The 25712-nt window shown below is 44.5% G+C and overlaps 1 protein-coding gene across 4 annotated transcripts in view; it reads right to left on the bottom strand.

The window, feature by feature from the left end:
* Positions 1–25712, bottom strand: part of MYO1D (myosin ID) — a 368819-nt gene that overhangs the window by 256962 nt on the left and 86145 nt on the right. For all 4 annotated transcript variants that reach the window (XM_021067447.1, XM_021067446.1, XM_021067445.1 and 1 more), the window contains exons 2-7: positions 12658–12866; positions 11445–11538; positions 8626–8791; positions 6181–6234; positions 4427–4522; positions 175–291 (exon numbers count right to left, since the gene is read on the bottom strand). In XM_021067447.1, the coding sequence (XP_020923106.1) occupies positions 175–291; positions 4427–4522; positions 6181–6234; positions 8626–8791; positions 11445–11538; positions 12658–12866 (736 nt within the window). The remainder of the gene's footprint in view (positions 1–174; positions 292–4426; positions 4523–6180; positions 6235–8625; positions 8792–11444; positions 11539–12657; positions 12867–25712) is intronic.

The following is a 25712-nucleotide window of genomic DNA, read 5'->3' as shown; positions in this document are numbered from 1 at the left end:
GTATTATAAAAAATGATGGAGGAAACTACAGATACAGTAATTTCTTCAAAATGTCAGAGAAATGTGCTCGACATAAATTACTTTTCACAGCTGCAGGGAAAAGACCAAAATCTTCTGAAAACACATTCTAACTCCACAGGGAGGCGATATATTCCAGGAAGCATCCCCACTCACCAAGTGAAGAATAGCAGCCAAAATTTTATACACTGTTTGAATCTCCTCAGGTTTGAAGCCAATTACTTTCATGGCATCAGCTACCACTTTGAACTCCGCAGCATCATTGATAGACGACTAGGAATGAACACAGGACACTTAGGTCACAGGCAGCTCATGTGAACAACAGCATCCCCGACGATGAGACCAAATGCACGTGCAGCCAAGGTCTTGCTGCCCTTGGAGTTAAGTCCCTGAAGACATGACGCCGATCCAGAGAAAATCAACAGGATTTCAGGGGGAAAAACACAATGCAGCAGCCCCATCATGCCTACGTATCTGTGAGAACCCCCAATTAGCACCAGGCACTTTTCTGGAACATTCAGTGAGGGAGCAAGTCCTAGGCTGGCTCAGAGAAGCTCTGTGATGAGTGAAGGAAGTGGCCTGAGATGTGAGACCACAAATGGAAACTCTGACCGGGGGGGGCCTCCAAGACACACGCCTGACTATTGCCGTCTGTGGCTTTTCACTGCCAGTGAGTCTTGTCCGTGCTGGGAATGACATGCCCACGCGTGAACGGTCAGGCTTTCTATTCCACGGCCGGGGAAGACGGGGGACCCCCAAAACCAAGTGGCCTGTCTCCACCATCTAGTACGCTAGGAAACGGTCTGGGAGGATAACTTCCCTTTTTGAAGCATTCAGTAAACACTCAGCATGTCAGATCTTCTAATGGGTCAGGGGGATAGGGCAGCTGCCGCAGAATGAAGGCTTATGTCTCCGCCCGAGTGTGTATGTTGAAATCCTAACCCCCCAAGGGGATGGTGTTTGGAGGCGGCGCTGCTGGGAGGTGACTGGGTCTCAGGGTGAAGCCCTCCTGATGGGGTTGGTGCCCTTATAAAAGAGACCCCAGTGACCGTCCCTTGTCCTTCGGCCCTGTGAGGACACAGCAAGAAGCTACCACCTTTGAGCCAGGAAGCCGGCCCTCCCCAAACACTGACTCTGCAGGTGCCCTGATCTTGGACTCCCCAGCCTCTAGGACGTGAGACATCAACACGTGCTGTGCAGAAGCCACCCAGTTTATGGTATTTTTGTTGTAGCACCTCAGTGGACTAAGACAGGGGTTCCAAGGTGAATCACCTGCCTTGAGGATCTGTAGCCCTCAGGTCGGAAATACAAGCATGTCAATGGAATATATGGTCAAGCAGATGGTAACTGCCTATCTTAGGAGTTTTCCCAAAGCAACAGCTGCTGAGGGCTGATCTCTGCCTTGCGGAGTTTCTCCTCTGGCCTGGACACAAAGCCCTGGCCTGATGCCCACCTGCTAAGAAAGAGCACGGAAAGGGGACCTCTCTGCCTGACGGGCACCTGTTTCTGTGTCTGGGACACCACCAGGCAGGCTCTGCCCTTCCCAGTTCTCTCCTAAGATCCCGAACCTGACTGAGTCTCAACTGCCTCATGGGTACGATGGCATAGTAATAGCTTTCTTACAGGGCTGTTGTGAGAACAGAATGAGAATTTAAATAAAGCACCTCCCTCGTTCCTAGCCCAGAAAAAAGCACTCAATTATCAGATATCACTATTAATTGAGAAGCCGCCACTGTGTTGAGATGGCTAAGAAACCAGACAAAAAGTCTGCCTGTCCTACGGAGGGGGAACTGTCAGCTGCTTCCCTAACAGCCATTCCCCACCCCTACTTCTTTTTCTGGCTGATGGAGCCCTGCTGTTTGTACCCCTCTCTGACTTCTTCAAGATTCGTCTCCCCCAGCCTCAGGAGGTAAATCCTTATTGGTCTAAACTAATCCAATCACAGGGGTCTTACCAAGAGACCCATTGGTCAGCCATCAGCAGGCGATGCTGTTCTGGTCCATAACACATGAGGTTTCCCTGGTTTATCCAGGGTTGTGAGCTAGGGACACTTCCTCTGCCTTTGACTCCCGGAACTGCTGCTGCCATGTGGGGACCACGCAGAAAATCAGTCAAAGCAGACCAGCCAAACCCATGAGGATGGCAGACCTGGAAGGTGGAGAAGCAAACACCTGGATCCCTTTCAGTGTGGTTGGGCACTGAATTAAGCAGCTCTGGGCTACAGCATCTTAGGGCTTCGTGTTCTGTGAACTCGTTAAGTTCCTTACTGTTTTCAGAGACTTTGAATTGGGCCTTAGCTTAGCTGCAACCCAGAGTATCTTATTTGTACATGACTCCTGTATCTTAGGATAGTTAAGCAGAACGATGATACACAGAGTGTAATACTTTAATTATTAAAAGCATTCCATTAATTTCTATTTGTTTACATGGGAAGATATTGGTGATTACACTGTAATATGGTAAAAGGTTTACTGAATCAGGATTTATTGTATAATTCCAGGTATAAATACATAAACTGCTGTTATCAATAATTATCCCTGAAGGGTGGAGGGTGAGTGTGTTTTTGTTGCCTTTTAGTTCATCTTATTTTAGGTTTTGGCTATGATCATCTATGCTTCTTCTTCTTTTTTTTTTTTTTTTCTGTCTACGGCTGCACCTGCGGCATATGGACGTTTCCAAGGCTAGGGTCCAACTGGAGCTGCAGCTGCCAGCCTACACCACAGCCACAGCAATGAGGGACCCAAGCCACATCTACAGTCTACACCACAGCTGTGGCAACGCTGGGTTCTTAACCCACACCAAGGGAGGCCAGGGATCGAACCAGCAGTCTCAAGGATGCTAGCCGGTTCTTAACCCAATGAGCCACAAGGGAATGCCTGCTTCTTTGCTTTTATTAGAGAGCAGAAAAAAAAAAAGAAGGGGGAAGAATAGGAATGGAAAAATTCAATGGGGAGCCTAAGCTAAATTTAGCTTTTAGAAGGGTGAACGTTCATTTAATACTTGCTATCTGTGAGGGCTCAATATGACCTGGCCAGATGTCATTTGATCAGTAAGACAGTTTAATTAAAAATGAATTTTTTTTAAGTGACTGGCTTTTTAAGTGTTGAGTTTACAATACTTTATACATTTTTAAGCACCTCTGACCTACTCTCAGAAAGCGGGAGTGTTGCCCTCTGTTGCTTTATTTGTTTTCAATTAATTTTCAGCCAAACATCCTGCTCTTGGATGACTATAAAAGTAAAAAACTCATGCAACTAAATGTCAAACAATGGAAAATTAATTGCAAAACCCTACACATCATTTGCTTTTAGGCATGGCAATAACATACCACTAAACCAGTAATGCAGGTATAATTAGCTTAAGTTGGAGAGCCACAGTTAAAAAAAGAAACTCCCACATCTCAGATTCTTTCTCCATCCCTCTCTCCCTTCCTCCTTTCCACCAGGCTCAAGGCCTGTGGAAGTTCCCAGGCCAGGGATGGAACTCACACCACAGCAGTGACCACACAGATCTTTCATCCATGGGCCACCAGGGAACTCCCTGATTCTTTCATTTTATAAGTTCTTTTATCTTCCCTCCCAACTACAAAATGAATTTTTTAATTATAGCAGAAATGTGAAATGTGGAAAAAGCAGAAGAACAAATATCCATAAGGTCATCTATCCAGAGTTTTATTTAGTATATTTCCCTCCAATCCTTATTTAGTATTTATATACCTATTCCCCCCTAAACTGGCTAACACTGTAATTACTATTTTATAACCTACCATCGACAAACTACCATTATTACTAGGACTACTTATAAAATGGCTAGCAGAAACTATGACATACATATCGCAGAAAGCTAATTAGAAATAAAGAGGCAAAAATATCTGCACATAGATGAGTAAAGGAAGTGGGAAAAAGTGGAAAAAATGTAAAAATAGAAATGTTCCAAGGGTCATAAAACTCTTTCTAGGATACATCAAAATGAATATTTGAAAAAACAGTGAGTGGTGATCTTTGATGTTCATTTTCAATCAAAGGACTCTTAAACTTTCTTTTGTCTTACCTACTTATCTTTGGTCAAATCACAGGGTACCTCCTTTTGGGGTGGATTTCCTAGGTGTTACAATAATTTTAAAGTGTCAAAATAAAAGGAATAGGATTTTAACATTAAAAAAAAAACCCCACAAGGTCGCAAGAGAGAAAATTCTGTCCTGTCCGATGGTAGTAAAATACAATATTAGTATTAAGTTTTTCAGCAAAGTTATTGAGTCAAGAGTACATTGAACTCTCTGTCCCAAGAATTTAAAAAATAGAAGAGTCATTCATGTGCCTAAAGGCAGGCGGCAAGCCAGATAATTATTTCATGTCCCTTCCAATTCTTTAATTCGATATCTGAGTCATCTCAAAAAGGAAACGCTTACCTTTAGTTGGGCTCCAACGTGGATATAGTTATAGGATGAAAGGGATTTCTGGAGATGCAGAGAATGTAGCATCTGCTCTGAACCTCCTTGGAGTAGCTAAAAAACAGTTAATGAAAAATAAGTTGGCAACTGTACTGGAGTCCCCACTCTGGCTCAGGGGGTTACGAGCTGACAGGGTGTCTGTGAGGCTGTGGGTTCAGTCCCTGGCCTCGCTCAGTGGGCTAAGGATCTGGCATTGCCACAAGCTGTGGCATCAGTCACAGATGCAGCTCGATCTGCACTGCTGCAGCTGTGGCACAGGCTGGCAGCTGCAGCTCTGATTCAACCTCTACCCTGGGAACCTCCATATGCTGCAGGTATGGCTGTAAAAAGAAAAAAAAAAGTTAACTGTATAGCACAAGGGACTATATCCAATCTCTTGGAACAGACCATGATGGAAGAAAGTATGAGAAAAAGAATGTATGTTTGTGTAGGACCTACCATGCCGTACAGCAGAAATCAGCACAACACTATAAATCAACTTTACTTGAATTAAAAGAAAATAAGTTAGCAAAATACATCGAAATATATACTGGACCCAATACACTACGTATTCTAACTTACTGGTAATCTAGCTTTTTTTTTTTTTTTCTTTCTCCATTTTTCTGGGACAACTCACTGAAGAGCCTCCTGTTTCTAGCTTTGAAGTTGGTTTTTTTTTTTTTTTTTTTTTTTTTTTTTTTTTTTTTTTTATCTTGAAGGGAAATGGCTTCAATCTTTTAAGCAATGGAGAATGTCATACAGGCAGGAGGAAAGTGACATAAAAAGTCTTAGCCCTTTTACAACATAACGAGCATGAAAGGTTCTTGCTTTGGCTGTGCCTGTTTGTAACACAGGAGCCTATGCCCTGTGGCGGTCACCAACTTAAGAGCCCCAGTGCCCAGACAGGATAGGCTTGTGTTTCCAATTCAGAAAGAGTCAGTGTTGCCTCGGAACGAAGAGGCGTCAGCAACTAGTCATATGTTGCATCACACTGGGAACAGCCAGCTTTTTCCCATCAATCTCTGTATCTCAGGGAAGAACAACCAGGTACCATGACTGTCATGCTGAACAAAGTTTGAACACTTTCACCCCCGTGGGTAAAAAGTTACGGATTCTTGGAATGCACAGAACTCTTGCATACTGGGTGGAAAACACAGCAGTTTAGGGAAAACATGGCAAAGTGTCCACAGAAACGCAAACACAACACAGACAAGTCCGTTTATAGACAGCATGCATTTTACAAGGCACTATGTTTGAATTCTATTACCCTGCACACTTTGATTTACAGAAAATATGGAACTATCAGATTTTTAAAATTGATTTTTTTTAAAAATGAAAATACCTCGACTTTGTATTCCCATCTCTGGAGCGCCCCCACATGGGACCAAGAGTTTGATTCAAAAATAATGTTAACATACTCAGAGTTTACCCTTTCGCAAGCTTTTAGCGTCATGAGACTGTGACTTCACTGAAAGGAACCCACAGGGGATGCTCAGCAAAGACAGCTGTCTAGCTGGCTAACCACCTGCAAGCTCCTTATCATGGTCACTCCTGGCAAGTCTCTGGAGAAGCTGGTGGGGTGGGGTGTATGCATGCAGGCGTGCATGCGTGCACACGTGTGTAACGGGTCCTGGGCCAATGGAGGCACGAGAGGCACAGGACAGGCTAAAAACATTCATTTCCTGCACACCTGAGCCAACAGTCGATTATCTGCAGAACACGAGATTACTAACCTGATAGAAAGAGTGAAAGCTTCTTTCTCCTGGCTGTTGCACAATCACTCGAGACTAAAGAAGGAGGAGGGAAAAAACAAACAAACACATTAAAATCATTAATCTGAGGATGCACTCCTAAAACAAAATGAGAGCCACGTTCCCAGGGAATCCTGGGCCAAGAGTGCGATGACACGGCCTCAAGACCCCAGGGATGGGACCCCCCTGAAAGAAGACCTCCTCTCCAGGGTTTTCTGGGTAATTTTTGGATAATTCTTTTTACTGTTTAAAAACAGAGTTCCTTAAACGTTCTGAAAACGAAGCTATTTGGTTTTTTTTTTTTTAAACCTGGAGCCTAAAGATGGAATTCTTTTAGGGGGAGGGAATTGGAAGTGGGGCACATACGAAGGAATGCTTAGGGGGGAATATTCTCGACATTCCTTCCTGCTGGTATTTCAAAAAGCAATGACTTATAGCCTGTAATAAAGTCTGCTGCACGAGATCCGCCTAGAGAGATCTCTGCTTTACATGGTTTCAAAAAGATTGCTCTTATGAGAGGACTCAAAATGTATGTTCATTCCAGGGGATCCTTTTGATTGACCATATACATAAAGTGAGGCCTTGAAACATTTTGGAAAAAAAAGACGGATAATAACTGGGATTTCCCATCCTTTTCAACGGACTCTGGTAAAACACTATTTTTTTAACAGTCTAACTTTAGTTTAACAAAAAAATTAAAAAAAAGATTATACTGCATTCAGCCACCATAAAGGTTGCTGTGGTGTGACTGGGATGGAAAAACCCTTCACTGAGAAGGCATGTCAGTTCCTATCTGAGTACAATTCAAGGCGGAGACTTAACTGGGTCAAGTTCAAGTGTCACTGCAAAAACCAGGTGCATCTACTCAAGATTAGCTAGGACACAACCTCTCTGGCAGTCCCAAGAGGAAAGTGTTTCTGTTTGTTTGTTTTTGGCCACAACCGAGGCATGTAGAAGTTCCTGGGCCAGGGATCGAACCTGCGCCACAGCAGTCATTTGAACTGCTGCAGTGACGTCGGATCCTTGACCTACTGTGCTACAACGGAGCTCCCCAAGAGGAAGGTTTTAACTGGAATCTTCTACAAATTGGGCCTATCGTTCACACGGGCAGATAAAAACATATGCTAAGTTTTCACAGACCAAATGCAGTATGTGTCACAATTAGGCTGTAAGATCAAAAAGTACATCTGTGTTACTATAAAGCAAGTGAACAAATAGAAACGAGAAGAAAATGAGATCTCAAAGGCATTAAAATAAAAACACGGGAGGATGTGTACAAAGAGTAGGGCTTAGTCCTAGATGGGTTTTTGTGAAACCTTATCCCACAGCTGACACACATTCATACACCCCGGCTCCATCCCTCAACACCTAAATCTTTATCTATAAAATTTATCGCTTTTCCTAATTTGATGTTCTAATTGCTAACAAGAAGAGAACACAAGAAGAGAACAGCTTATCATAGAAAGTTAACTGAGGAGCAGGAAGGGATGGAGAACAGAATTAAAAGCCACTTGGAGCAATAAAAGAAATTCTATAATTAGTTTTTTTTAAAAAACATTCAGCATTAAAAGACTCATTGATACAGAGAACAAACTGGTGGTTGTCAGAGGGGATCAGGCGGGGGAGCAGACAAAATAATGAAGGGCAGAGTTCCTGTCGTCGTGGCTCAGTGGTTAACGAACCATGAGGACGCGGGTTCGATCCCTGGCCTTGCTCAGCAGGTTAAAGATCCGGTTGCTGTGAGCTGTGGTGGAGGCCAGCAGCTACAGCTCCAATTGGACCCCTAGCCTGGGAACCTCCATATACCACGGAGGAGGCCCTAAAAAGACAAAAAGACAAAACAAGAATAAGAATAAGAATGAAGGAGTTCCCGTCGTGGCGCAGTGGTTAACGAATCCGACTAGGAACCAAGAGGTCGCGGGTTCGGTCCCTGCCCTTGCTCAGTGGGTTAACGATCCGGCATTGCCGTGAGCTGTGGTGTAGGTTGCAGACGCGGCTTGGATCCTGCATTGCTGTGGCTCTGGTGTGGGCCAGCATCTACAGCTCCGATTGGACCCCTAGACTGGGAACCCCCATATGCCGTGGGAGTGGCCCAAGAAATGGCAAAAAGACAAAAAAAAAAAAAAAAAAAAAAGAATGAAGGGGATGCAAAGCAACCTTCTAGTTATAAAAATAAACAAGGTACAGGGATGTAACATACACAGGACCATGATCAAGAATACGGTGGTAACTCTGTAGGGTGATGGACGGTAATTGTCATGTTGTGGGGATCGTTTAAAGTGCATAAACATATTGAACACCTGAAACTAAAATAACCATAATACAAACATAAGCTTGCATGTGAATGATAACTCAAAAAAAGAAAGCTGGGTCCCAAAACAACGCGGCATCCGCAAACATCGCCCTCGGAAATGAAGCGCAGTTTACCTTTTCCAGGAGGTAGTTATTGATATGTCCGCCAATGGGGTCCCCCTTGAAATCGAAGTTGATATCCATGTATTTCCCGAACCTGCTTGAGTTGTCGTTGCGGTTGGTCTTGGCGTTGCCGAAAGCCTCCAGGACGCAGTTGGACTTCAGCAACATGTTCTTCACTCTTTAACACATCAACCAACGTCACTCTCAAAAGGGCTAAAGCCTGGGGCTTTAAGAAACTAGATTTCTTGAAAAGACATTGGAAATATTTCTACAAAGACATGAGCTGTAGCATCAGCATCAAAAAAAAAAAAAAAAAAAGTTACAAAAATAAGCAATGAGGTCCTGCTGTGTAGCACGGGCAACTCTGTCTAGTCACTTACGATGGAGCACGAGCATGGGACAAAAAAAGAATGCTACATGTATGTGTAACTGGGTCACCAGGCTGTACAGCAGAACACTGACAGCACACTGTAAACCAGCTATAAGGAGAAAAAATAAAAAATCATTACACACATAAAAAATTACAAACAACCTAAATGTCTACCAGTAAGGATGGATTAAAAATAAATGTTTGTTTTGCAGTATAATAATGAACATATTATCCTTCTGGACATAGAAAGATGTCAAGAATATATTAATGAGAAATTAAGTTGCAAAATAATACACTGCAGGATGTGTGTGTGTGAATGCGTGTTTTTTTGGTTGGTAAACACAAATCTGCAGGGGGCTGCACACTTTACCGTGACTACGGAGGCTGATGGGGGGAGGTAGGTAGGCTGGAATTTCAGGGAACTTTCACATGCTGCACCATGCTGTAATTTTTTAGTTTTTCTTGGAAATGAACATAGTTTATTTACATCAAGGAAAATCTTAAAAAGCGATCTTCTGAAAAGAAAGGATGGGCAATACAGAAAATGACTCCCTTTTTAAACGTATGTGCTTATGAAGCCTGGAACAGTGAAATGCGTTGCATTTGGTCCATGCATCCGAAAAGTGGTCTTGATTCATTTAGAAACTGCGGGTCCTTTTGTTTGAGCTGTGTGGAACCTCTCCACGGGATCGGGTATTAAAGTCATGCTTTATTCAACCCATGCTCCCTTTACAGAGAACAGTCTCTCCAATGGGTATCTTTTAGCTTCATTCTAGACCTTAGGTCTCTGTTTCTGTTTCACTGACAAAATCCCTCTTATACGGGTGTGGTGGGAGTAACTGCTGCACCACATCCTGCTTCTTCCACAACTACCGTAAATACTGACCCTCCAACCTTATCTCCCCACGGAAGAATGTACACTCTTAAGTGGGACAGGGAAATGGTTTGCTTACGGGAAATAAAGGCAAGTGTCTATAAAATGACAGTAAGATCCGCTCTTAAGAGATGAGAGAATACGATAGGCCTTACTCTCCTATACCAACTGGGTTTAGAAATAAAATGAATTTTGTGCTCAGCCAGACTCCTCCCTCAGCGTTGAAGGACATGGTTGAAACTTACTTGTCTCCTTGTCCGTGTCCTATGAGATTGCAAAGTCAGAATCAGAATTCGGGATGAGTCACTATTAGGAAAAACACCTCTTCTGACCTGGTGATCCGGCCCCATTAGGATGAAAAGAATGAAGCCCCCGTGGGGTAGTCTCGTCCAAATGCTATCCTTTCCAGACCAACCCAGCTTCCTTTCTATTTACAAAACTGAAGCCTGAGATGCATATATGGAGCACGACTCTTCTGTAAATAAACACTGAGCTTCAAAGAAGCAACTTTGGAAAGCTCTTTTTTTCCTCTTCAAAAAGTCCACGCCACATAAGAAAGTCAAGCGCGGCTGCTGTATACCCACATTTCCTACTTTCTTTCTTTTTTTTTTTTTAAACCCATCCATTCATTCCTTATATATATATTCCAATGCCATGCACCAGACACAACTAAACCCTGGGCCCCAGACTGTGTGCAGAGAGCATCACTCATCTTTCTGTGAGAGAGAGCACGATCCAGCATGAAACCCTTTCAGAAAAATGAATCAAATTTAGAGTTTCTAATACCAAGGTTCTGGCTTTAACAACGATGGGACAGCACGGATCTGCCTCTCAGATCTGCCCCTTTCCCTCTAGGGAACTTAGAATGCGGTTTCGAAAAGATGCTGCTGTAGGAGACAGAGCAGGAAACCTCTGAGAGTTGGGACAATAAAGCCTCCGGTTAAAGTAAAACATCGTTGCCAACCACATGGAACATTGACGGGGCTGCTACAGACCAGAACTACCAGTAGGGTATTTTTCTACTAAAAACAAATGCGGTGTGTGACTGAATCGCCAGGTGTATGCCTGAAACTTAACATGATATTGTAAATCGACTCTCCTGCAATTAAAAACGAATGCAGGAGTTCCCGTCGTGGCGCAGTGGTTAACGAATCCGACTAGGAACCATGAGGTTGCAGGTTCGATCCCTGGCCTTGCTCAGTGGGTTAAGGATCCGGTGTGGCCGTGAGCTGTGGTGTAGGTTGCAGACGTGGCTCGGATCCCGCGTTGCTGTGGCTCTGGCGTAGGCCGGTGGCTACAGCTCCGATTCAACCCCTAGCCTGGGAACCTCCATATGCTGCGGGAGCGGCCCAAGAAATAGCAACAATAACAACAACAACAACAACAAAAAGACAAAAGACAAAAAAAAAAAAAAAAAAAAAAAAAAAAAAGAATGCAGAAATAGAGGGACAGAAATTAGAGTACAGGGACAGCGGGCGGTAAGAGAGTCAAAGGAGTTTCCTTACTCATCAGTAAATGCCCGATGCCCATCAGAGCTTAGGCCTCACGGAGCCAAGACTGCAGAGCAGGTGAAGAGAGGGTTCTTACCTTTCGATCTCGGCTCTCTGACTGGGGTTGGTGATGGCCGCGATATACTGCATGATGTATTTACTGGCTTCCGTTTTACCAGCTCCGCTTTCCCCTGGGGGGAGATTGTGAAAGGCTTATGAACATTACAACTCAAACCGAGAGCAAGCTGATTGTTTTGGCTGTGCCTGAGGCATCAGAAGTTCCGGGACGGGGATTGAGCCCGTGCCTCGGCAACGACCCCAACCACGGCAGTGACAAAGCTGGGTCCTTTAGCTACTAGGCTACCGGGGAACTCTCTTTCTTCATTTTTGATACCTTGGGATTTCATCCTATTATTATTTAAAATAATTCTTTGTTGGAGTTCCCTGGTGGTGCCGTGGGTTAAGGATCCAGCACTGTCAGCGAGGAGCAGGTCTGATATCTGGCCTGGGAGCTTCTGCAAGCTGCAGGCGTGCCCCACCCCCAAAACAAAATAATTCCCTTTTCATTTGTTTGGGGGCTTTTGGCTGTATCCACAGCATGTGGAAGTTCCTAGGCCAGGGACTGAACCTGTGCCACAGCAGCAACCTACACCACTGCAGTGACAACTGCGGATCCTTAACTCACTGTGCCACACAGGAGAACTCCTATTTAAAATAATTCTTGTTACATTTTATCCAGTAGTTTTGCGTGACTGAGATGGAAGGACAAACTTCCCATGTCAGCTGTGTCTACACAACGGACCAGAAGTCCAGGCAAATGTAATATATAATGGGTAAATGAACCAAGACGAGCAGATGGTCAGAAATGAAAGAAGGAGTTCCCATCGTGGCTCAGTGGTTAACGAATCCGACTAGGAACCATGAGGTTGTGGGTTCAATCCCTGGCCTTGCTCAGTAGGTTAAGGATCTGGTGTGGCCGTGAGCTGTGGTGTAGGGTGCAGATGTGGCTCGGATCCCATGTTGCTGTGGCTGTGGCGTAGGCTGGCAGCTACAGCTCCGATTGGATCCCTAGCCTGGGAACCTCCATATGCCGTGGGAGCAGCCCTAGAAAAGGCAGAAAGACCAAAAAAAAAAAAAAAAGAAAAAAGAAATGAAAGAAAAGCGCTGGCATTTGGTGTCTGTTACATTGTTTCTCCTATCAAATTAGTTAAGTTTCTGACTTCAAAAAAAGATCTAATCCATTATTTGGACCCTGAGCACCCAGCAAGTTCCATATGTGTCAACCTCCGAGGCAGAGGGGACTCAAATACCGGATATCACGATGCAGGTGTCTTTGGATCGCCTCTTCATTGCCTTGTAAGCAGCATCGGCAATGGCAAAAAGATGCGGCGGTCTCTCGTACAGCTCCCGCCCTTTGTACTGCTCAATCGTGTCTCTCCCATAGATGTTCAGCAGCCTGTAGGGATTCACCGAGACAACGACTTCCCCGATGAAGGTGTAGATGCGCCCTTTTTCGAATCTGCGCAAGAGCAAGAGAAAAGGAAGATGGCGCTGTGGGTGTACCCAAAGGCTCTTTCCTTCCCGTGAGGCTCTGATTTCCAAGAAAATCCAAATACCCCCGGGAGCAATTTCTCAATGGACTCATCTCGGTTCTGAGTTTACTTGGACAGAGAAGGCTTGCGGCTCTGTCTCTTGGAATGCTGCTTGTAGAAAAGACCAGTAGGGGTTATAAGCCAAGAGAGAAGAAAGAATTTAATTTTTTTTGGAGTCGGGAGATTTCCTAGTTCCAAAATAGAGAAGGGTAATAAGAGGGGGGGGGGAATAAAAATAGTCGGAGACAACCTGAGAAGTCTAGCAGGAAAAGACACAGAAAGTCAAGCAGCCCTTAAAATCCATTTAGTCAGATTTTCAGGTGTAAAGAAAATTGTCCAAATACATTTATTTCTTCTCCCTCTTGAAATCCCACTAAAGTGTCAGTAAAGGAATAGAAACAGTCAAATCCACACCAGAAAGAACAGTAGAGGAGACACTTCTGGCAGAAATCAAATGAAAAAAAAAAAAAAAGACTGCCTAATATTCCACGGTGCACATATATTCTTATTTATCTTTCCCTTCTATTGCTATGAAAAATACTATAGAAAATCGAGGAGTTCCCACCATGGCGCAGCAGAAATGATTCCGACTAGGAACCATGAGGTTGCGGGTTCGATCCCTGGCCTTGCTCAGTGGGTTAAAGATCTGGCATGGCCATGAGCTGTTATGTAGGTCACAGATGAGGCTCAGATCTGGTGTTACAGTGGCTGTGGTGTAGGCTAGAGGTTATAGCTCCAATTCGACCCTTAGCCTGGGAACTTCCATATGCTGAGGGTGTGGCCCTCAAAAAGTCAAAAGACAAAAAAAAAAAAAAAAAAAAAAATTCCTAGGAATGAGAGAGCTGGTTGAAAGGTATGTGCATTTTACACAACATGGAGTTCCCGTTGTGGCTCAGCAGGTTAAGAACCCAACTAGTATCCATAAGGATGCGGTTTGTTTCCCGGTCTCGCCCAGGGTGTTAAGGATCCCGCATGGCTGTGGGGTAGGCCTGCAGCTGCAGCTCCGATTTGACCCCAAGCCTAGGAACGTCCCTATGCTGCAGGTGCAGCCCTAAAAATTAAAAATAAATAAATAAATAAAAAGTCTAACATGATCCTACCACTCACACATATAAAAGGCTAAAAATCCACCTTGCCTATGATTTGTAGGTATAACTCTACATAAACATATTCTGTAAATGATTAGAAAAGCATGGAAAAATATGGACGGTTGCGTGCTATGTTTTACGTAACCTTTTATACATACGGTCGGGGGATGAGGAGGAAGTCTTTGTGGGCAGCTGGAAGGAAAAAAAGCCATGGGAACTAAGAAAACAATTAAAAACAACAACAACCCAGCATACAGGATATGGCTGCAATTGTGCAAAATTATGTATCTATACTGGCAAAAGAAAAAAATTCAATATAAAATTTTAGAAAACACATATACAGTTCCTATTGACACATGAACTCATACATACAAACACGTGTATGAACCAGAGTGAGGCCAACCCCTGAATGGATGTTTCGGCGCAAGTGGTTGCCGCTGCTCACTCCACCTGCTGGGAGGCACAGGTAGACGGGGCTCACTTGCAAGAGCTGGAAGGAGGGCGTGCCAAGATGGGAACATGCTGGTCCGAGGACAGGGGCCGTGTCTCTGGGCACTCTTGCCACAGGGGCAGTGCGGCAGAAAAATAACTAAGGCATTGGAGACCTAGAGGCAGGAAACTTAAACTCCCTTTACATTGGAATAAAGGCTGTTGGTTATCATTAGGAGTGGAAATAAACATGCTGACAATGTCACTAATAAAACCAAGACTTTTTATCAGGAAGTTAGTGTCTGTTTAAGCAAGAGCTGTTGCCACATTTTTCCTTGTGGTTTTCTATGCATCTTCCCTACTGGGGAACAGAAAGTTTATTCCGTAGCGAAATGCACCAGCCCTGGGCGCCTTGACACCTGGGTCTGAAGGCTTAAGAACAGAGAGAGTGTGAAAGCTGCTTAACCACCATGTATTTCAGCATCTTCACCTGCAAAATGGTGATAATTATACTCTTCCCTCCCTCCAGCACTGAGTAAGTACTTTGGGAAAAAAAAAAAAAAGGCAATTAATCTTATGTTCACTTATGTTCTGTGTGAGGGAGATTTTTAATAAGTGATTTTATTTTATTAACCTGGCTACTAAACTCACAGCAATCCCTACGCTTGAGGAATGACTGCCATGATCACAATCTGATTCCCTGCCTCAGCTGTCAGTCAACACAAAGTCACCAGCTGCATGTCTACATAACTCACACTCAAAGACCCACAAAAATAAGAAAAAGCTCAGACGCACGGCCCAAGCCTTTCTGGCTTAACTTGCAAATGTGAAGGACGTACTCAACAGATACCTTCAAAGATAAGAATGGAAAGGACAAAATTCTTTAGTTTAAAAAAACAATGGCTCAAACAGCAAAAAGAAGAAGAAGAAGGGTGTTAGGGGAAAAAAAAATTACCTCATGAGTCTGGAACTCTGTGACTAAGAGACAGCAAATAACGTGTGAGATTAGAATGTTGTTCTAAGATTCCAGGTCTGGCCAATCATGTACTTTCATTGAAATTCCATGTTATTTCAAATAGAATGTTTTGTTTATCAAAACTTCGGAGCATGGCGTTTATAAAACATGATGTATAAAGCCATCCAATGCCACAGCTATGAACTTGGAGCCGCGGCAAAAGCTCAACAACACAGGATATTCAAGACAACGTTTTCAGCAAAGTTTGGTTAATTCAAGATGAAACTTTCAATTTGGTTAGGTCTTACGATCACCGCTAGAGGGTGCCAACACTCACCTTAACACCAACCCAAGCTTTCCATCTGCTTTGGAAAGCCTTGGGGTATGAAGCAAGCAGCCAGAGCAAAGCGCACCTGTTTGGTTCGCCTCTAGGAGGAATGGCAGTAATTATCCTAGATGACACATGGGTGATACCATCTCTTACAGGAAACCAAGGGAGGCATTTATTTCCACGACCTCTGTGTGAAACCTCTTATGACAAACTTTTTTTTGGGGGGGGGAGGGGTGTCACACCTAGGGCATGCGGAAGTTTCCAGCCCAGGAACTGAATCTGAGCCACTGCTGCAACCTAGACCACAGCTGCGATGTAAGAGCCTTAACCCGCTGTGCCAGGCCAGGGATCAAACCTGCGCCTCCGAAGGGACCCGAGCTGCTGCAGTCAGGTTCTTAACCCGCTGTGCCACAGCGGGAGCTCCTAATTTTTATCATTCATTCTGCATATCTGAAATATTTCCTATTTCATAAATTTTATAATTCCTTACTTTTATAATTTCCTTAATTTTATAGTTCCTTAATTTTATAATTCCTACTTGGTGCCATACACTGGGCCTGACTCTGGGCGGTAAAAAAGGAATAAAAACACGAAGCGTTATAAATAAATAATAATATAGTGCGTTAGCGTAAGATAGTAAAAGCGTGTGCCACGACGGCAAAGATGATCACGACGAACTCCTGTGGACGAGGAACCCTCAGGGGTGTTACACAAAGAGCAGGGCCCACGGCTCTCCTGTTGATCTGGCCCCCACGTTTCTCTTCACTGACGCCCCTAAGTGCTCACAGCATTTCCACCCGTCAAACCCACTCCCACCCCCAGCCCACGTCACTCCTGCTCTCACCTGAATGAGCTATTTAGAGTTCCCAAGGCCACCATGCCTTGGTGGCTTGCCCCTGGGGTCCATTCTGCTTAGAACTCCCTTCCCCACCTTGCCTCTTCCTCCCCCGTCTTTATAAGCCCCAGCATCAGCTCCTCCGGGAGGCCACTCTCGGCACCCCATCTCTAACACTAGGACTAGGGTCTTTGCTCTGTTCAGTTTCTTTTTTTCCCCTTTGAAACTTGCCAAATAGAGAAAATAGCTTCACAGAAATTGATTTTTTTCTTTTTCTTTCTTTCGTTGTTTTGGGGGGCCAAACCTGAAGCATATGGACGTTCCCAGGCTGGGGGTCGAATCAGCGCATCTGCAACCTACACCACAGCTCACGGCAACACCAGATCCTTAACCCACTGAGGCCAGAGATTGAACCCACGTCCTCACAGAGACGGTGTTGGGTCCACAACCCGCTGAGCCACAACAGGAACTCCCTGATTTTTAAAGCTGAATTTCTTTAAGAGGTTTATTAAAAGTACTTATGGAAGGGGCTGGGTATTTTCACTGGCTTCTGAATGAAACAAGGAGATTCTAAAAAGTTTTTGAATTCATGAGTAGCAATGGAGAAAATACAAAGGTTATGCCTTTGGGAAACAAGAGTCTTTTGTACACAAATCCCGAAACATTTATTTAAAAAAAAACAAAACACAGCCTTGTTAATTTGCACATGTGCTTATACAAAAGGTGACCTACAGCAGGAACCTGAGACAGACGCAGCTCCCTGAGAGCAGAGGCAGACTATGGGCAACCCTGCAGAGAAGATGACACTGGGGGCGGCGGCGGCGGGGGCCACACACGCAAAACTGTAATGAAGATAATGACGTGCTAGCTGTGAACATGAACTTAAGATGAACTTGAGCATGGAGGCAGAACCATGTGGCCAGATGAGAAGTACGGGAAGGAGGCTGGCTGAACCAGAGCAGAAAACTTGTGGTAAGGAAAGTCAGGCAACAGCTGGATGAGCAGGAGGGAGTCCGACTTGATAAGATAGGCTTTTTTTTTTTTAGAGCCGCACCCACGGCACATGGAGGTTCCCAGCCTAGGGGTCGAATCAGAGGTGTAGTTGCCAGCCACAGCCACAACCACGGCCAGGTGTTTTTTAAACATTAAAAAAATTTTTTTTTTTTTTAATTTTTAGTATGGAAGTTCCCAACCTGGGGGTCAAATTGGAGCAGCATCTGCGACCTACACCACAGCTCATGGCAACGTCAGATCCTTAACCCACTGAGCGAGGCTAGGGATCGAACCTGCATTCTCATGGACATTACCTTGGGTTCTTGACCTGCTGGGCCGCCAGGGGAATTCAACTTATGATGAGAACTTTTAAGGTCTACTCTCTTAGTCACCTTCAAATACGCCAGAGCGTATTATTAAAATGTGGCCATGCTGTACACGACAACCCCATGACTTATTATATGACTGGAGGTTTGGACCTTTTGCTTCCCTTCCCCCATTTACCAGCCCTCTGCAATCATCCTGTTCTCTGTATCTATGCACTTAGGGGAAGGTTGTTTTTTTGTTTTACTTTTTACTTTCCGCATATAAGTGAGCTAGTATAGCATTTGCTTTTCTTGCTGACTTATTTCATTTAGCAATAATGTCCTCATTTCACAAGTGGCAAAAATTCCTTTTTAATGGCTGAATAATATTCCATTGTATGTATATGTACCACATTTTACCCATTCATCCATGAATGGACACTTAGGTTATTTTCTGATATGACAGTTTTGAAAACCAGCTTGAGGAAGTCTACATTTGATGTGACTGGAAATAAGAGAAAAGGTCAAGCCTTTTCTAGCTCAAAAGAGCAATGAGGAGTTCCCATTGTGGCTCAGTGGTTAACGAATCCGACTAGGAACCATGAGGTTGCGGGTTCGGTCCCTGCCCTTGCTCAGTAGGTTAACGATCCGGCGTTGCCGTGAGCTGTGGTGTAGGTTGCAGACGCGGCTCGGATCCCACGTTGCTGTGGCTCTGGCGTAGGCCGGTGGCTACAGCTCCAATTTGACCCCTAGCCTGGGAACCTCCATATGCCGCGGGAGCAGCCCAAGAAATAGCAAAAAGACAAATAAATAAATAAATAAATAAATAAATAAATAAATGAATGAATGAATGAATAGCAATGAGTCCAGCCCTCAGTGAAGGGAATGATGGTAGAAACGCAGGAAAGAGAAATTCAAGCTGTTTCAAAGGGAAAGTGGGCAGACTTTGAACACTTTCTGAACCCGTAGGACAAAAATACATTTAACTTTTGAGCTGGGCGGAAGAGAAAAAGGAATTTATTTCAGATGATGCGATTCCAAGATGTACTGTTGAGGATTCTAAGGGCACCCACTCAGAGAATTCAGTGTTGCCCTTTATTTTCTTAAACTATATGGAATCAATTACCACCAGGAGGAAAACTCTCTGTGGAATAGCCTGCTATGTATGTGATACAATTTATATTCATGAATAAATAGTACTTATTTCTTTCTCTCTCTCTCTCTCTCTTTTTTTTTTTTTTTTTTTTTTGCTTTTTAGGGCTGTACCCACAGCTCATAGAGGTTCCCAGGCTAGAGGTCGAATCAGAGCTGCAGCTGCCGGCTTGCACTACAGCCACTGCAATGCAGGATCCAAGCCGTGTCTGTGACCTACACCACAACTCACAGCAATGCCAGATCCTTAATCAGTTCCTTAACCCACTGAGCGAGGCCAAGGATCGAACTTGCAACCTCATGATTCCTAGTTGGATTCGTTTCCGCTGCGCCACAACGGGAACTCCAAATAGTACTTATTTCTTTCATGAAGACATACCCTTTTAAATAGGTGATGCTTAACCTCATTGATTTGGCCCGTTTTCTTTCCTTTTTCAGTGCGAATGAAATCTTAAGCTGCTATGAGTGCCCCTACTTCTCAGGACAGGTGGTCACCCACACAAGCCATGTCTTTGTCTCCCAGTATCTCCTCAAGCAACTCCAATCTGGGTTCCTCTCAAGCACTTCTTCAGACCTTGATCAAACTTCCCAAAGTAAGTTCCCCATGAAACGGCTAAATCCATCAGTCTTCGCTGGTTTCCCAGCAGCATCTGACACTGACCCCCGTTGCCCCCTCTCTTCTCCTGGCTTCCACGAGGTCACAGACTCGGGGTTTTCCTCCTCTGCCTCCTCTGCCAGCTCCTCTCTCCCAGTGTTCTCTAAACACTCAAGCTCTCCAGGGTTGAGTCCAATACCCACTTCAAATACCACCAGAGTGGCGTCCATTTAAGGGGCTACACCAAGGCTAGCTTCGCCCTACTCTACCCACTGGAAATCGACAAGTCAGAACAAACCCAGCAAACTTGGCCTCAGAGGAAACAGAAAACCAGCTACAACTCTGAAACACAAGCTATGAAGAAAGGTTGCGAAGCCCTGGGAAGCTGGACCTCAAGGAGGGAAGCTGCTCAGAGCCGAGCGTGTGCCTCAGACGCAGCCAGGCATGGGAGCAAGTTCTGCAGGGGGCGCTCAGATCCAGAGTGGCCCAGCAATGCTCTTTGGATCCGAACAGCAGGGTCTTGGGATGCAGGTGGCTGTGGAACAAAACGAGCCCCAAGTGACACTTCTCAACAGCTGCAAGATGGTGCTAAGGGAAGGTATGAGTAGGAATTACATTTTTGCAAAAAAGCAGGCTGTCAGAGTGGTGAGACAAAAAAGAAAGAGTAGGTGCAACTGCCCTTCGGCAGATGACCTTCATACATGAAAAGGGAAAATAATACCAACTCACTTGCCAGGAGTCTCACAGCATACGGGTGGGACATGTTTGCGAGTCAGGCAAACTTCTTGCCGTTTCAGGACAAAGTGTTGGTGAGAGAAGGTCTAAAAACCTCAGCGATATACTGGTCCTTCTGCATACGATCTTTCAGCAACTAACCCACCCCACATGGAACACACCTAATGCAAAGATGGCAATAACCAAAAGTGAACCAGGACGGCGCCCAGGATAAGATGTTACAGGAAAGACACGGGCCAAGAATTCGACAGACAAAAAGGAGACCCAGAATACCTATGGAGGGGAAAAAGTGTCATAAAGGAGAAAACGATGAAAAAACATTTCTGCATGAAAATAAAGAATGTAAAGAAAATAGAGCCCCATAAACCAAGAGATCAAAGAAAACATTGTTTAAAAGGAGAGAAATCTGGAGTTCCCAGGTTGCAGGTACAGCCTGGATTTGATCCCTCGCCCGGGAATGTCTGTGCTTTGGGGGCAGCCATAAAACAAAAAAAGAGAAATACTTAAATTTTTTTTCAAGGAGATAAACTGCAAGAGCTCAAGAAAAAAAAAAAAAACAAAAACCCTGAGAAATGAAGACCACATTAAAAGCCATCAAAGGAGGAATGGACACTGCTGAAAACAGCCAGGGAGAAGAAGAAGAGGTGGAGAAAAGTAAGCAAAAAAAAAAATGGGAAAACAAAAGTAGAAAAAAAGGAAATTATAGAAGTGAGAGATACTGCAGATCACATAATTGGTGTTCCTTAGGCTTTAGTATATGACAATGGTGACACCTCAAATTAGCAAAAAAAACAAAACAAACAAACAAACAAAACCCCAATAATAAATGTCAATACATAGTGTTAAAAAATGAGCCAGTCACCCAAAAACAAACAAAAAACCAGACTATTATTAGTGTGATGACTTGAATTGCTTTTCCCCCCAAAAGGTATGATCAAGTCCTAATCCTTGGTACCCAGGAAGGGGCCCTCATTTGGAATTAGGGTTTTTGCAGATGTCATGAAGGTGGGCCCTCATCCGATATGACCAGCCTTCTCCCGAGAAGAGGAAAAAGCCTCAAGACACAGACAGACAGGAGGACACCATGTGATCAAAGAGGCAGATGCAGCTACACCTGGAATGCCAGGGTTTGATGGTCACCGCTGGAAGCCAGAAAGAGGCAAAGAAAGGCTTCTCTGCAGGTTTCAGAAGGAGTCTGGCTGGCTGACACCAGACTTCAATCCTTGAGACAATACCTGCCCACTGTTTTAAGCCACCCTGTTCGTGGTCATGTGTTAACAGCAACTCTTGGAAACTGATGCAACTAGTCATACCCCAATGAATTCCATGAAAATATGTCTCAATTTCACTTACATTTAAGGAAAGGCAAATCAACCATGTGATGCAATTTTTTCACCAATAGGTCAAGAGTTTTATGAACAATGTTAGCAAGAATATGAAGTCACATACATCACAGATACCATCGTAATGGGCCTGACCCCTTTCAAGCTCCACACAGCAGGAGGCATGATCTTAAAAACAGAAGTCTAACTGCTTATTCCTATCCTTACATCTTTTCAGTGGAAAACTTCAATGTCAGACCAATCTGATATCCAGATATTGGCTCATCTCAGGCCAGCTACCCCTGGTTGCTGTGTGCTCTGGTTGACCATAAAACAAGTTTCTTTCTCCAGCTAAACTGCCCCCCTCCCCTATCATCTCACACTAGTTTGTTTCCTTTATACGATTTGCTACAAGCAGTTTCTCGTTTGCTTGGGTTGTTTTTTGGTTTTTTGTTTTCCTTTTTAAGGCTGCACTTGAGGCACATGGAGGTTCCCAGGCTACGGGTCGAATTGGAGCTCTAGCTGCCGGCCTACACCACAACCACAGCAATGCAGGATCCAAGCCGCATCTGTGACCTACCTACACCGCAGCTCTCAGAAAAAAACCAGATCTTTAACCCACTGAGCCAGGCCAGGGATCAAACCCACATCCTCATGGATACTAGTTGGGTTCTTAGCCTGCGGAGCCACAGTGGGAACTCCCTTGTTTCCTTGTTTACTGTCGGTCTCCAGGGTAACAGAGACCATATCTACGTTGCTCACTGCTTTATCTTCAGCATGTGAGATGGTCCTGGGCCTTACAGGGGATGGTTAAATATTTGGTGAATGAAAAAATAAAGGAACAAATAAATGAGTTCCTGCAGCCCATCTCCAATCTCTCAGGAAATGGTTTTGCCTTCCACTGACAGAGAAAATCCAAGCTATCAGGAGTGCCAAACTTTAAATCACCTGCCATCATTACCATTTTTTTCCCCATTGATATATTCGGTTTCACTTTTCTTATTTCCTTGTGATTTTCAAAAACTGGGGAAGGGGTGTTAAATATAGCAAGATGTCACCTAGTTACAAAAGGGGCCATATCCCCATGTTCCAATATAAAATCATCTTTCCCTTCAATGTGGGAAACGTCACACAATCTAGACATAAAGCGTAATTTTTACTCCAGGAAAATATAATTGAATGGTACCTACTCCAACCAAGACAGGCTTTTCACTACCAGTGAAAAGGAAATGACGAAACCTGTGGGGGGTGACTTAGAATTGGAGGCATCAGGACAAACTCGCGGATCCTGGGGGGAAAGGTGGGGGCGGGGTGTGTGCACACAGACGTTTCCAGCTCCGTCTTCGGTGAGAGCTGAGACGCAATGGTACCCCAATGTTGGCTTGTATACACCCAGCTTCTTAACTAAAAGGACCCAGGGCTTCCTGAAGAAAAGCTGATTCCAGAGCTGGGACAGGAAAAAGAGAAGATGAGGCTGGGATATCTTGCTGAACCAGAAAGAAGGGAGGCACTCGAGGCATGACAGGGATGTGTCAGAGGGACAGAGGAGCCAGCAAACGGGCCCCTGGCCACATCTGGGACCACATGAGCATTAAAGTAAGCAAATGCCAGTAACATTATAATCCTTCGAAGAAAAAAGAATCTGAGTCCACAATGACATAAAAAAAGAAAAGTTCTTTGTCCAAGGGAAGCTCCAGTTCAGAAATAAAGAAGGAATGATGTGAGTTAGAAAATTACTAGTGAGGAGTTCCCGTTGTGGCTCAGAGGAAACAAACCCGACAAGTATCCATGGGGATGCAGGTTCGATCCCTGGCCTCGCTCAGTGGACCAGGGATCCAGCATTGCTGTGAGCTGTGGTGTAGGTCACAGACATGGCTCAGATCCCATGTTGCTGTAGCTGTGGCAGCTACAGCTCTGATTCGACCCCTGGCCTGGGAACATCCATGGGTTCAGCCCTAAAAAGCTCAAGCGCATGCATACACACACACACAGAAAGGAAAGAAACAAACAAAAAGGAAAAGAAGACAAAAAATTATCAGTGAATGCTAGAACTAGGAGTTGAAAGTGTCACAAGGAAAACAGACAGTTATATGGGCTTGAAGTATCTCTCCACAAATTACATCGTAATTACAGAAGGAAAAGAGAATTTTACAGTGGAGAAACTTTATAACCACTTTAGCTGATCAAAATTAGTAGCACCAATACTGAAACTGACATATGTGCCTGTGACGGCGAATGGGATGGGTCAAAGTGATGGGGCCATGGGGTGCCCAGATATTTGGTCAACATTATTCTGGCTGTGTTTGTGGGGGTCTTTTTGGTTGAGATTACACTGGAATCAGTAGGCTGAGGACAGCAGAGCCCCCTTCCCGTGTGTGAGCCCCATCTGACCCATCAAAGCCTGATTAGAAGAAAAGGAACTCTTTCTGCCTGGCTGTCTTTAGCTGGGCCAGGGGTCTCCCGCCTTCACACACAGACTCAGACTAGAACCACACCATCGGCTTCCCTGGGTCTCCTGCTTGTCAACTGCAGGCCTTGGACTGCTCAGGGTCCCTAACTGTGTGAGCCAAAAACCTCATCATACACACACAGGCGCGCCCGCGTGTACACGCACTTAACCTCTTGGTTCTGTTTGTCTGGGTAACCCAAACTAATACAGATCTTGGCACCAAGAGTGGTTCCAGAGGAACAGAATTTTAAGGATGCGTTTTCTGAGCTGGTTCGGGGGGTTTTGGAATTGGCCATCTAAATGATGAGATTTAAAGCCACCGGTGACGCGTCCAGTGGTACAGAGAGCATCAGCAGTCCACGGTGGGGTCCGTCTGGACAGATACGTAAGTAACTCCACTGGATACACCTGGTCAACCTCTTAGGGGAAGGCAAGGAGCTGGGTGACTGAACACGATACTTTCAAACATTCCTGGAAAACTAAGAAGGATATGAGGTTGGCTGGCAGGTCCTTAGGGGATTCCAATTCCCAGCTGAAAGCTTCCATGGGTGCGCTTGAAGGAGCGCTGGGTCTCCTGTAGCCTCAGGGCTGACACACCAGAGAAATACAGGGCCCCCTGATACGACGCAGTGAGGACGGAACCGTCACTTCTGTGGTGTCTGCCAAAACCTTGTAACCTCAGTCTGATCAGGCAGAAAGAGAACACAGACCTAAACAGAAGAACAGTCCACAAATAAGATCTCACCGTGGAGAAAACAAAGGCTGAATAAGAGTTCCGATCAGCAGAGACCTAACAATTAAATGTCAGGCACACTCCTGGGGTGTTTCTTGCAGTATTCTTGCAATGGGTCTGCAAACTGGAAATTATACCAAAATTAAAAGTTGCTAATAAGAAAACTCCCCAATTTTCAGGCTTCCGTGGAGAGTAAGCTTACACTTTAATGTATTAATTTTGAAGAGGCAACACCGACTCTTAGTAAAAGATTCAAAGGTATCGATGAAAAGGTAGGGAAAAGTATCTTTTGCAGCTTTCCCACAGCTTCCCTCATCAGAGGGAACCACTGCCACGGGTGTCCTGTGAATTCTTCCAGAAATAGTTTCTGCATACGTTTACACACATGCGTGCATGTCGTTTCTTACATGAGACTTTTTTTTCTCGAATTAAAAAACAGACATCTTGGTGGTGGTTTCACGTAAGTAGGGAAAGGCCTCATTTTTGAAAATGCCTGCATAGCATTTCGTTTTGGGGGGTGAATAACAATAATAAATTTAATCAGTCCCAGCTGGACATTTAAGTGGTTTCCCCTCACCTGTGACTATGAACAAAGCAACTACAAGTATGACATATATTTCTTTGTGCCTATGTGTATATATACACCTGCAGAAGACATCTCTAGGATCGACATTACTGGCTCAAAGGCTACTTTCAATTTAAGCTTAAGAATTATTGCCCAGGAGTTCCCGTCATGGCTCATGTGGTTGATGAATCCGACTAGGAACCATGAGGTTACGGGTTCGATCCCTGGCCTTGCTCAGTGGGTTAAGGATCCAGCATTGCCGTGAGCTGTGGTGTAGGTCACAGAC

This window comes from Sus scrofa, chromosome 12 (genome assembly GCF_000003025.6).
Source record: "Sus scrofa isolate TJ Tabasco breed Duroc chromosome 12, Sscrofa11.1, whole genome shotgun sequence".
NCBI lineage: Eukaryota > Metazoa > Chordata > Mammalia > Artiodactyla > Suidae > Sus > Sus scrofa.
This window is presented reverse-complemented; position numbering and strand designations above follow the sequence as displayed.